This window comes from Helicoverpa armigera, chromosome 14 (genome assembly GCF_030705265.1).
Source record: "Helicoverpa armigera isolate CAAS_96S chromosome 14, ASM3070526v1, whole genome shotgun sequence".
NCBI lineage: Eukaryota > Metazoa > Arthropoda > Insecta > Lepidoptera > Noctuidae > Helicoverpa > Helicoverpa armigera.
This window is the reverse complement of record NC_087133.1, coordinates 1500817-1513757: the sequence shown is the minus strand read 5'-3', so window position 1 is coordinate 1513757 and position 12941 is coordinate 1500817. Positions and strand designations below refer to the sequence as shown.

General features: G+C 35.8%; 1 protein-coding gene across 1 annotated transcript; it reads right to left on the bottom strand.

Moving 5' to 3' along the window:
* Positions 1-2205: 2205 nt before the first annotated feature.
* On the bottom strand, positions 2206-9408 carry LOC110371678 (putative transporter SVOPL). Its single transcript, XM_064037867.1, has 11 exons — positions 9117-9408; positions 7990-8151; positions 7490-7652; positions 7060-7181; positions 6464-6711; positions 4638-4774; positions 4028-4148; positions 3669-3764; positions 3207-3397; positions 2856-2983; positions 2206-2560 (listed from the first exon to the last, which is right to left on the bottom strand). The coding sequence occupies exons 1-11, from the start codon at positions 9196-9198 to the stop codon at positions 2442-2444; spliced, it is 1569 nt and encodes a 522-aa protein (XP_063893937.1). The 5' UTR covers positions 9199-9408; the 3' UTR covers positions 2206-2441.
* Between the last annotated feature and the right edge of the window lie 3533 nt (positions 9409-12941).

Here is a 12941-nt window from a genome sequence, read left to right as displayed (position 1 = left end):
GCCAGTTGTAACCCTTTCGGTAGGCACGTTTGTGGGTCCCGGCTATCAATTGTACATCTCTACGTTGTAGGCAATAGCAACAGTAAGGTAGGCAGAGTTTCACTATAAAAGGATATCGTGTTTTTGGAACTCATCTGATCGGGTTGAACTGAAAGCCAACCCCATGTTGTTGGGGAAGCAAGATAGATTATTAAAATATAACAAAACCATGGAATAAATAGGTAGTAACATGTCTTCGGTATTATAAGAGCAATATGACCCTCTCAGTGTTCAAGAAAAGAGTACACTCACGGAGGACAAAATAACAAGAGTATTTCGTTTTTAAAAAACCTTAATCGAAGTGAAAAGTATCGAGATATATTTCCTTTCCCTATTTTCAGGCTTTTCCGTTATATTTTAAAGATAGGTACATATTATATTGGGCTTAAGTTTATAGTGATGTTTATTATGCTAAGCTGAAAAACCCTTATATAAATAGTTGTTTCTTGCTTCATCATCATTATCATATTATTGTGATTGTGATGACGGTGATAAATAATGCATTATCATTTTATGGTTATTTCATTTACTATTAAAATATTTTCATTTTATCAATGAACACACTTAAAAATAAACACTTTTTTATTATTATAATTGAAATAACAATTTTATATTGTCAATTTCACCAATAGTTTATTACGTACAGTTATCGGCACGGATATTGAGCCCTGACCTTCACCTGCGCAGAAGCGATTTACTGCCTTATTGCCTTATGCATACGGGTGCGCCACTCTTCCGCCGAGAGCTCAATATCCGTGCCGGTAACTATAATTGGTCGGTTAAATGAAAACCTTTTTATTAAACTAAAAAAAGATTTTTTTAATTATTATTTTTTTCGTTCAATTCAATCGTTTTAGGAATCGAAGTTTGAAATGTTATGTTTGTCTCAAACACTTGGAGGTCCGCATTTATGATGAAAAGCCGTTTTAATTGATCGGTCTAATAGGTATAATACCTACATTAATCAGTTGAAAGGATTGTTCTATATTTTATAAACGGTGTAGGTATATATGTGTAGCCTGTTATATATTTTATCTGGTATGTGCCAAACCTTTTGTTATTTCACCAATTATATTATGATAAGAATTTAATAAAAATAAATAAATTGATAAGAACTATGTAAGTAACATATTCGGTGTGTACATTGTAAATACAGCGAAGATTCTGTTAAGAAAAACTCATGATTAACTATTAACGAAAAATTAACACCTTAGTGATTCGAACTACATTTGACTTACTAAATAAGAGTATAATATTTCGATTTCAGAATCGAGGTATCTGAGTTCAAATTCCAATTACATACCTACATATATGTATAATTAGCAAATTAATTTAGAAATCCCCACTATTTTTAGTAGGTATACATATTTGTCTGTCCTTTTGCGGTGCTTTCACACTGTGGTACTTGTGGACTTCGTCAATGTGGACTTTGAACTCAGAGTACAAATACATGTACGTAATTGGACTTTGAACTCAGATGCAAATCATCGTGACTCGGATATAATTTCGTTTACTAATTGTGCACCTTTATCGGCCTAGGTTGTGAGGAACTGTATTATTGATAATGGCGTCCACGGCCGATTTTGGCCACAGCGGCTGTTCTCATTTAAGGAGATCAGCCAGCTGCGCAGGACATATTATAGTGCACGAGCATTTGCGCAGATACAGGTGCACTCCCTATCTCTATTCCTTCACTCTCATAGCTTGATGGGACGACAATCCGACACGACCGGAGAGAGATCAGGCGAAGGACCGACATTTACGTGCTCTCCGATGCACGAGTGAATCAATCACCAACCATCGTTCGTCGTGGTTCGTAGGTAGTCTTGAATATTCTGTTTATAGATTTTTCTATTCTTCTATTGATAGATAAGTATATTGATATGGTTAGATCGCGAGGCTCGAGCTTGTGATGCTTGTATGGAAGTTTTATTTTGTGTTCAGTAAGTACATTATTTATGGTCACAAAACGAGAGGTATTGTATTCGTTTGCAGTGTTTGTGTAATATTGATAATAATTGATACTGCTCGCGAAAAACGAGACGTGTGTTGTGCCTCCTGAAGTATCAGTCTTATCATTCTATCGTGTAGGATCGAAAGATGAGCACACGATCTTCATTTCTATAATTATTTTGGTCGAACAGACTGTCATAATTAAAACAAAACTTTATGTGAACAAATAACTTAGGTATATTTTAATACTTAGTCTATACAAATAAATAATACAGAGTCGACATAATAAATAAATTAAGCTTAAATCTAAGAGACCATCTATTTATAGAACCCGTTGTATGTCGGAGCGCAGACACATTTCATTTTCAGTTGTTTTACAGTTAGCGACATACAAGAGGTAATTTATACATTTTGCATTTTTAACAAGAATTTATCATATCTTTAAAGCTTTATAGTTTTGAAGCTTTTTGTGTGTCATCGGGATTTTCAGCACTTTCTTCTTTCTTTTCTAGCACGATTGGCTGTGCTTTACGGTCATCGGGCAGGAAAGACGCGACAATCGCTGAAGCTAAAAATAATAATAAAATTTTATGTTAGTTATATATATAGATAAGGGTGGGCCATCTGAATGCAAAACTAAAGGTACGTTTTAAAAACTAGCTTCGTCTTCAAGCAGCTCAAACTGTTTTGTATCGAAGTGGCAACAGCAAGTGCAGTCGCTCTCAGATATCAATCAACCGATTTGATGCAGTCGCTAAACGTTGCGCAAAAGTTTGACTATTTTTACGTAGAATGCTCATAATAGGTAGTCCAGTAAACCATAATCTTACGTAGAAAATCAACTTAAATTCAAAGCTACTCACATCCGAAAAGAGTAGCAAAGAGGTAGAAGCCAGCATCACAGCTAGTTGCCAACATCAGATTCAGAATTTGTATAGAAGCGAAGGTCGCGAGACGTCCAAATGTCATGGGCAGGGCGATGGCTAACGCACTGAAAATAAAAAAAAAGTTCGTAAAAACATGTTAAATGATAATAGGTAAGTCCAAGGCCGATTTCGGCCACAGCGGCTGTTCTGATATAAGGTGATCAGCCAGCTGCACAGGACATATTATGTCTGTGCAAATTTATAGTGAACGAGAATTTGCACAGACAAGTGTCTACGCATTACTATTTAATAATACTTTAAACAACGGTTTTAAGATAAAGGTCTTACCGAAGATGAGTAGGGAATACAGCCACGGTAATGGCAGTATAGAAGCCAACGACGACAATTCCGGTCAAGAAGATGGCGAACATTATGAGACTGGCGACCGCATTGGGGATCAGATTCACCAGGATACCGCATATTCCACTCAAGGCTGTCATTATGATCACCATGTTGCGGCGACCCACTTTGTGAATGATCTGTTCAAAATTAGAGAATTAATTACGCATATTTCCTTACACGAAGCATAGTTTACTTTTATTCTGTAGTAAATAGTTGTGAAGCTATGCACCAACACACACGCATGTGCTCGATGCGCGATGTGCTTTCACCGGTAGTGCCGGTAAAAGCTCGTCGATGTACATGCGTGTGTGAGTGACAATTTTACGAACGTTAATAGGTCCCTTCATAACTATACGTCTTTATTCTGTGCAAAAAGACAGGTGAGAATATAAAAAAAATGAAGCTTACCGTGGTGAGGAAGACGTTGACGATAAATGTGAGCGCTGTGAAAGCCAACACTATTAGCAGAGATGTTTCGTCCAGGGCACAGGGGACTGAATCCTCCTAATAACGAGAGAAAACATATGTAAGTAAATAACTTGTAAATGTTCATCATCGCCCCACTGAAGGGCACAGCAGGTACAGGGTAATGAAGAATGAGTACAGTGAGTGTTGTAATGTTCCAAATAACATTCGAAGGCGAGTCAAAGGATTATAGCGTAGCTTCGCTTAACAAACCAGATAAACTCTATGTTCAATTATTTTTTATATTTAATGTATTTTAATTTTAATTAGGTATTTAAGTAATAAAAGTAAAAGATACTAACAACAACGGGAGTCTCCATGTCAATAATGTTGCACATGGTGAGATCAGTTCCCTCGCCAGTTTCCACGATGAGCACGAACTGGTTCAAGATAGTCGGCAGCCACACGAAGAACGCTGCAACTCTGGAATTTAATGTTCACGGTTCATTTATGTGTTCAACTGTGCATACAGGATATACCTATGTATTTTTGTGGGCATTATAGGCCCTGGCTATCATTTGAACATCTTTGGCTGCAGTCGTTATGGGTAGTCAGAAGTCAGTAACTTTGAGAACCATTCTTACCTAGGGGCAATACACATTTGACCGGTTAACTAGGTTGAGGAGGTCAGGTAAGTCGGTCCTTGTAAAACACTGGTAGTCAGCTGCATCCGCTTTAGGCTGGAAGCCGACCCCGACGTAGTTGGGAATAGGCTAGGCAGATAAAGATGACAGGATACTGTTTGTAGGACGCTTGAAAGTAGCAGAATAAGCAAGTAACTCATAGAATGAATTTCAGTACCCGATTCTCTGTTATGGTTATACATACCATAGAGCTATATACTATACTAAAAAGTGCTATAAAAGGTGTGAAATATACCTAGTACCGGTTAGCAAGGACAAGTGTACTCACTGTCTGAATGATTGGAGGGCAATCACGATGATGGTGTATTTTAGAAGAGGGGTTTGGAAGAGTGGCACTATCTGGTCCTTCATTGAACTCTTTTCTTCAGGTACCTCATTTACTTCTGGATCTACGATTCCGGTCACCTGAAAAAAAATGCATATTTAACAAAAATCCGTACAAAAATATGGCCTTGCAACATCTTGACTTATATTATGCAGTCATACTAACATACATGTATATGTTACCGTAAGATTACAAACATCGTTAGATTACAATCTATCTCGAGAGATTGTAAACTGTCGAATTATTGTGAACCGTAACATCTGATTGCAATTTAACGCATTATTTTTCGCTATATTATAATCTATCGATGAGAAATTGTCAAATTGTCAACTGTCCGAAAGCTCTCTCTGATTGGTCAGTCTTTTTGTAAGATCGACCAATCACGACCAGCCGTTCTGTTCCCATGGAGTTCCCGTAGAGTTAGGAATGAAATAGAGGTGTCAGTTAAATAAAATAAATGCTCTTCAAAAATTCTTCAAGTATTAAATTTATATAAAAATAACTCTTATAAAAATACAGTTAGGTATTTTGTCTTCAAATACAAACTAATATTTAAAAATAAAATAAAAGGGGTGCTAATTAAACAGGCTTCTTTTTAATATCATTATTCGCCCCCAAAAATGTATGTTGCCTTCTAAATTACTAAGTCAGCCACAATTAATAAAGCGTCGAGCATCTAAATAATACTATCTTAGCCACGAGTTATCTTCCACTCTAAATACAACTCAGCATGATGGTTATTTTTTTGCATCTAAATTTGTAGCATGCATTCTAACAGTAAACTTCTTAAATACTATTAAATGACATCATAAAAATATTTATTTACCTTCTAATTTTTTAACTCGTACCTACTGAGTTTTTTGTTTAAAATATAACCCATCCCATATTAATTGACCCAGCATGGAAGTAAGCATGCAACATGCAGCAAGCATAACTTCTGTCACGGCTCCGGCGCTGCGGGGCTCCGGCGGTCCCATGCGAGCTTATCGTCGCAGATGGTTTTCACGCTCACCACCGCAGCTTCGGCTTGCTGGCCGGCTCCGCCGGCCAGCCTCAGCCGCGGCGGCGAGCGCTGAAACTACCTGCGCCTCAGCTCGCAGGCCGCCTCGCCCCTCCGCGCCTACGCGGTTTTGAATTGCACTCTAGGGGTAGGGCAGACAACACTACGTGGAGTCGGTTTTGCAGCGATTCGTTTTCGTCACTAACTTCAATTTTTAATACAATTTTTAATTGTGTTTAATTTGAGTCTTAAAAATTAAGTACAATTTTTGATTTTATAAAAAATGAAACCGTCACTTATTTTTGCACGTCAAAGAGCTGTGACACCGGGTGTTGCAAAGAACATTGTCTTTTTTGACGTTCTACGCCAGTTGACAATTTGACCGCTCTACATCGCTCTCGATCTTACAAAAAGACTGACCAATCAGGGAGAGCTTTCGGACAGTTGACAATTTGACAATTTCTCATCGATAGATTATAATATAGCGAAAAATAATGCGTTAAATTGCAATCAGGTGTTACGGTTTACAATAATTCGACAGTTTACAATCTCTCGAGATAGATTGTAATCTAACGATGTTTGTAATCTTACGGTGACATATATAAAAGAGAGTAGTGTTAGTTACACTACTTATAATAAAAATGGCTGAACCGTGGGAGGTAGCTTAGACCCAGAAGCAAGACATACGATAGTTTTCGTCACTATCCGGCTACGGGAAGCAGTTATCTCGGGACGAAATATATACATATATAAAAAAAGTATTAGTTACCGTGAATTCCTCCTTCGAAAACAAATGATTGACCCTATGAATTTTCCTGATGATTTCGAGTGCTCTTTCAGGGTCTCTGTTGACTTGGTACACGAACTTAGGGCTCTCCTGCATGAAGAACATCCAGATGAAGGAGACGATGCTGGGTATGGAGTAGATCACTATCAGCAGCCGCCAGGAGTTCCAGTAGATGCCCAGAGCGGGGAGGTAGTGGGAGAAGGGCATCGGAATTATAGGTATCGCCAATCCTGGAATTTAAAGATTGCAAAATAAGTGGGGGGTTTTGAATTAAAGATGTGTTTTTCTACAGTAATATTATAAATACATGATTATTGTCTGAATAGGCTCCGAAAGTATTTGACCGATTTGAAAAATTCTGTCACTGTGGAAAGCTACATTGTACCCGGGCAACATAGGCTATATTCTATATTTTATCCAGCTAGGAAAGAAGTTCTCCCGGGACATGGGTGAAACTGCGGGATAACAGCTAATCTAAAATATTTGTTTCAAAAGTCTTTTATAATAATAAACTTTCTTAGAAACTTATTTGACCTGTCTCACCCAGATTATAAATGTGACCACTATAAGTATCTTACCTGATATAAGACCCTGAGAGAGCATGAAAATACTGGAGACTACTAAGACGACCAGGTTTCGCTTGGCCACAGGAACACTTTCACTTAAAAGTGACATCGACATAGCGTAGAAACCAGAACCGCTGTAAACAAGAAGTTTTGAGTTAAATAATGTCTGAATAAGCAATTCCACTTTTACCTATATTTTTCCAGATATACTCTTGTATACCTATATTTTTATTTTAACCTATTGAGTTCATTTGTTGTCCCGTACTGACAGCATTATTGGATACTTTAATATCAGAAATTGTGTCTTCACGTTTTCTTACAATTTTAGAACTACTTCTTTGATTGTATGGTTTGGTTAAAGTTTTAAAATGCGACAATAAAAACATTTGACAGTTCATTGGCTGGATTCTAAGCTTTGGTACAAATATAATGGTAAACTTACCAAGCGGAACCGATGAACTGGATGATCAGCAACATGACCCAGTTGACAGAGATGCTGGCGATGAGGTTGAATATGGTGCCACTGAACAGCCCCACCAACATCATCTTGCGTCTGCCGCGAGTGTCGGCCAAGTAGCCCCATATCAAACCGCCAATCATTGATCCTGAAAAACATGACCATGACATGAAAACAGAATCAAGCATATATATTTTTATAGATCTTCATCAACTTCGGGTTTTACAGGTGGCTGACTATATATTGGAGCAATTGCAAACTGATCCTTTTCATTACTTTAAAGCTGTATGTATTTATTTTACAGTAAGTTACCAATAACCCCAATATATTTTTTTTAATAGGCCTACTTATAAAAAGCTCTTCCGAATCGTCAAGATAGTTACACGGTTCTAAGAAGTGGGTCTTATGGAGAACACCCATCTCAAAAAGTAGATTTTAGTCAAATCACAGGCGTTCGTTAATTAGAAGTCCACAAAAATCCTTACCGACAGTAGGTCCAGAAGCCAACAATCCCTGCTGACTGATAGTGGTCTCCAGCTCACAGGCGCTGGTCGGCACTATGATAGTGCTGGCGTAAGCTATACTGACGTAGGCAATGACTGCTATCCCGGTGAGGCATGTCATTATGTAGCTGTATAACCCGAATCCTGGAATAGAAGGGTTCCAGGGTTGATATTTTATAATAATTCTACTAGGAACTTGGCCACGGCAACGTTTGTAAAATTGAAAACCGTATGAAGATTAATGTTTATAAATAAGGTGGACGTCATATCTTTTCAAGGATGTAGGTTAGGTTTTCTACGTAAAATGAACAAGTTTCTTCCTGTGAAAATCTCTCAGAAATTGTTTTTTTTTTAATATAACTGACTGAAGTATTTTTAGTGTTTTTTTTATTTGTTCTAGTGGTTAGTAATTGCCTAGTTTTTGTTAAAAATATTTCGAAAGGAAAGGTTTGCTCTTCTGTATTGATGTCGAAATAAATTGTTTGGCCTTGACAGTTTTAAATGATTTTTCTTTGAACCCTGTGTAAATTTATAAAATTAGACCTTGTCCATCTTTTCCAATTATCAAATTATCTTTTATCATAAACCAACGATATAATCTTAGGCCTCAGGCTTTGATTTCATATTTATACAATGTTTTGTATGTTGATATTGTACTTGATATCTTTTGCTATCTCATCCTGATTCATAATGAGATGCCAAAATTTAAGTTTTCTTTATATTTGAGCCTTAATTATACACCATATTGCGCAATTAAGAAATCAATGAATGCCTAGGGGGTAAGTTGAACTTGCCCCCTAGGCATTCATGCATTCATCACAAGAAATAATTTGGAAACTTAATAAAACCTCCAAGTTATAAACTGGACTTAAATTATTTAATTAATACCTTTAGAGTATTTGTCGTTGACCTGTTTAAACAAGACGAAACATTTTTTGTTATCTTATCGATTTAATTAATTTAAATTTATTTTATTAATTAAATCAAATTTTATTGTCAAAAAATAGTAATAAAATAAATATAAAAATAAAAATAAATAAAATAAAAAAAATTGACAAATTCATAAAACGGATACTTTGTAGTAGCTTTAAAAAGAAAAGATCACAAACCTGACTGATTAAGAGCTTCGTCAAATGTCACTTTTTCTGAAGACTTTACTTCGTCTACAACCTTTACTTCGTTTTCGGCCATTTTGATTCACTTTTTAAATTTAACTGTTTTTAAAATAAATTAAAAAAAAAACACGAAATATACTACATTAACTAAGGTACACTAAATAAAAATACTTATAATAATTTAATCTAATTCTATCAGTCAATTAATTTAATGTTTTATTTATTTTAAAGCTATTTATTTGGAGACAACCCCGCGACGTGTGAACTAAAGGGGAGCCATGCTACTATTAAATACTAATTGATAATACTGATACTAATATCACCAAAACATGAATGTAAAGTCAAGCCAAGTTCGCAAATATATCGCGTAAGCATCAGATAAGGAACTTGCTAATTATTGATAAGAATTGTACGTCACTTCATTGTTGTCCTACTAATGGAGATGTAGAGAGCCTGGACCGACTCTTTTTACACCATACCAAGAAATATTAAAAAATAATTTAAACAGTTTTCAGTGATCCAATTTATTTAATTTGGTTTTGATTTTTATTTTCTCCAAATCTTTTGATCTTTCGAGTTTCTCTACATTGTTCTAGAGAACATCGCTTTTTAGCTTCTGCCATGAACCGTTAAGTGCAGTCATCATCATCTGCCGAGCATTTTCCCAACTATGTTAGGGTCGGCTTCCAGTCTAACCGGATGCAGCTGAGTACCAGTGATTTACAAGGAGCGACTGCCCTATCTGACATCCACAACCGTTACGTTCAGTAAAGTTAAAAAATGTGCTTTATAATAGTTTTATGTTACATTTTTTATTTTTTATTTAGCCTATGCTGTCCCACTGCTGGGCAAAGGCCTCCCCCATAGTCTTCCATCTTTCTCTATCGGTCGCTATTTGTGGCATTTGTGTATTTGTTACATTATGTTTACCTAATGACTACTTACCACGGAGGAGAAAAGACTCTTTTCGCCTCCGTGCTACTTACTATTATTGGTTAATTGTCCATAAATATTTGTCAAACTCAAAATTCCAATATTACTGGAAAAAAAATTACGTTATGATGTATGATAGTTGATACCAAAGGAAGTTGAAAATGGTACAAAACTAAAAAAAAATTGGTTAAAATGGTTTCTGACCCCGCCCACCGCATGTCTTTTGTTTCAGAACTTGGCTGACACTGCCGAGTCTAAATGACAATGCATTCATGATATGATATGAGCATAGTTAGTGTGAAAGCTATCTATAATTCTGCCAAAGTTCCGTGATCTAATTGAACAATGATAGACAAGGTAATTAGATAAAGATTATGAAGAGTTTTGTGAATTCTGTTTTCTAGATCTGTGTTAAAAAGAACATAGGATTGTAAAACTAAGACATACATATTAAGAACCTCTTCCTTTTCGGGATGTCGGTTAACAGATCCATTTTTGCGAGGGGCGGAGATGTATACTCCAAAGGTGCATATTTTATGATTTCTTTCAGTTTCTCTGTAAATAGCCGTTTTACCATGTTTGAACAAAAAAGTACCTGATTAAACAAATTTTGATTTCTGCTTGTTCATCGTTAATATAATATATTTTATCATAATGATAACGATTTAGGAACTTAATGATGATGGCAATGATAAATAATCCATATCTTTTGATGATGTTTATTCCATTACCTACATGCCATTGTATGACGCAGGTACATACATGTATTCACATGGTAAGTATTGCTCAAAAACGTGAAATTATCTTCCTCGTATTCCTGTTTTCAACGAATCAAAATTGCTCCCAAAAACAATGTGCTTCTAGCTATTTATAGATTTCCTAACCTTATCCAAAAGGGTAAAACGGGGCTCTATTACCTACTAAGATTTCGCTGTCCGTCCATCTGTTAATAGAATCTACGAGTAGTACCGTGATAGCTACACAGTTGAAACAAATGTGTTTTTTTTTTATGAATAATGCTACGGACCCGTCTGTGCGTGAGTCCGATTCGCACTTGGCCGATTTTAGTATAATTAATATCGCCCGCGACACCCCGCTGACAACACAAATGATAAATAAGGCTGGCTGCCCACTTCCGATAATCGGTGGGCGAATTTTTGTAGTAGAAAAATATAACACAGGTCCTACATGTCGGTCAGAAAATCCTATTAAGCATCCTTAAAAAAATCGGCCCGATTACCTGCTCTACAAACAGTTTAACTTCCACCATGTGTTATGTTCGTGATTGCCCATGTGTGCCATGGTCCATACAAATCCGTGACATACGCGCTTTCATATACATTTTTGGTGAAACGATATTTCCAAAATTTTCCGTTTTATCACGCATGCCTTTAAACTAAAATAACATTTGTTTTTGTTGCATAAGGCGTACTTTTCAATGTAATATGTATAAGCAATTGTGAATCAATAATATGGCTTAATTAATAAGTTCAATCATGACTAGACACCTATAATATTATCGGAATGACAATTAATGATAGATTGTCAGAAACGGGCACGCTTCTTGCGTCACGTACCTAATGACGGTAACTTGCATATTTTACAGCTACCGTGTAAGATTACCAAAGACCTATATTTTGGTAATCTTATGTCATATGTAGCTCCAGGTCTAGTTTAGGGTTCCGTACTCAAAGGGTAAAACGGGACCGTATTACTGAGACGTCGCTGTCCTGTCACCAGGCCTGTATCCATCAATATATATGTACTACGTATATGTCAATGGCTGTATCTCATGAACCACGATAGCTAGACCGTTAAAATTTTCCCTTTTTTATTTCTATTTTACAAAAAAGTAGGTCCAGATTAAGCTTATAAAACCGTTTTAATTGATTGTTGTAGCTTGTTTGTTTTGTTAACACCTGACTTGCTTAATTGTTTACATTCAGAAAAACATTTTCGTGATTTAAGGAGTGCAATAAAACGAGAAGCCAATTATTTTGATTCTTTTCACAGAGTTCCTCGCACATCGCGAATTGCCATATTGCCATGTGATATTTGTAACAAAATATATTATGCAGTTTTTAAGGGGTCATTTTATTATATTTTATTACTGGTATGAGGTATCTCATCTTGTAAGCATTTACTGATCCTAATAACTTCCTCAGTCGTTCCTATCTTTATATTTACTTGTCAAAGCAAATGTTCTGTAAAACAACATTATACAAGGGCCTTTATTATAAAATGTTATCAGATTTATTGCATGTTAATCAGTATTAATGAGTTCATTTATCAATTGGTATTTTATTAGCGGAAGTTTTTCAAGCTATAGAATAATCTTGTGAGAAAAATTTGCGAGCATTGGGGAAAAGACGATCATTCAAAGAATTAATATTATCAAAAATATCAAGGAGGTCTAATTGTTTTATGTTTAAGATTTTATCTATTGTAGAATCATTCATCATATTTCTTTGGAAAAAATCTTCCAATCTATACAATAAAGCAGAAGAGTTTGTATTTATTTAGTTTTCCGCGCTAATCCTTAGAAATACCGGTCCGATTGGAAAAAATATTTCGATGTTAGATAGCCCATTTATTGAGGAAGGCTATCTGCTACTTTGATCCAGGGAAATCGCTGGCAGAAGCTGGTGATCAATATGTACCAGCGTTACAATAACAAAGCAATGCACACTTCTACAAAAAACTATTGGGATATAATCTGTGATAAAAAAGACAGCCATATATTATATTATAGCCCCGGAATTACTTTTTTTTGTATTTCCATGACATTGGAAATGTTTTGTCATCAAAGAGGTTTAAAGATAAGAAATATTTTATGTCTTTGGTCATAATAATCTGAATCAGCACATTTTGTTGGTTGTTTAAGGC

Bases quoted from the DNA above. Each gene is read 5' to 3' on its own strand.
- LOC110371678 (XM_064037867.1), bottom strand. From the start codon at position 9,198: ATGGCCGAAAACGAAGTAAAGGTTGTAGACGAAGTAAAGTCTTCAGAA. The intron at 8,152-9,116 runs GTTTGTGATCTT...CTTCTATTCCAG, and splicing joins CGAAGCTCTTAATCAGTCAG to GATTCGGGTTATACAGCTAC. The intron at 6,712-7,059 runs GTAAGATACTTA...TTTAAATTCCAG, and splicing joins CTCTCAGGGTCTTATATCAG to GATTGGCGATACCTATAATT.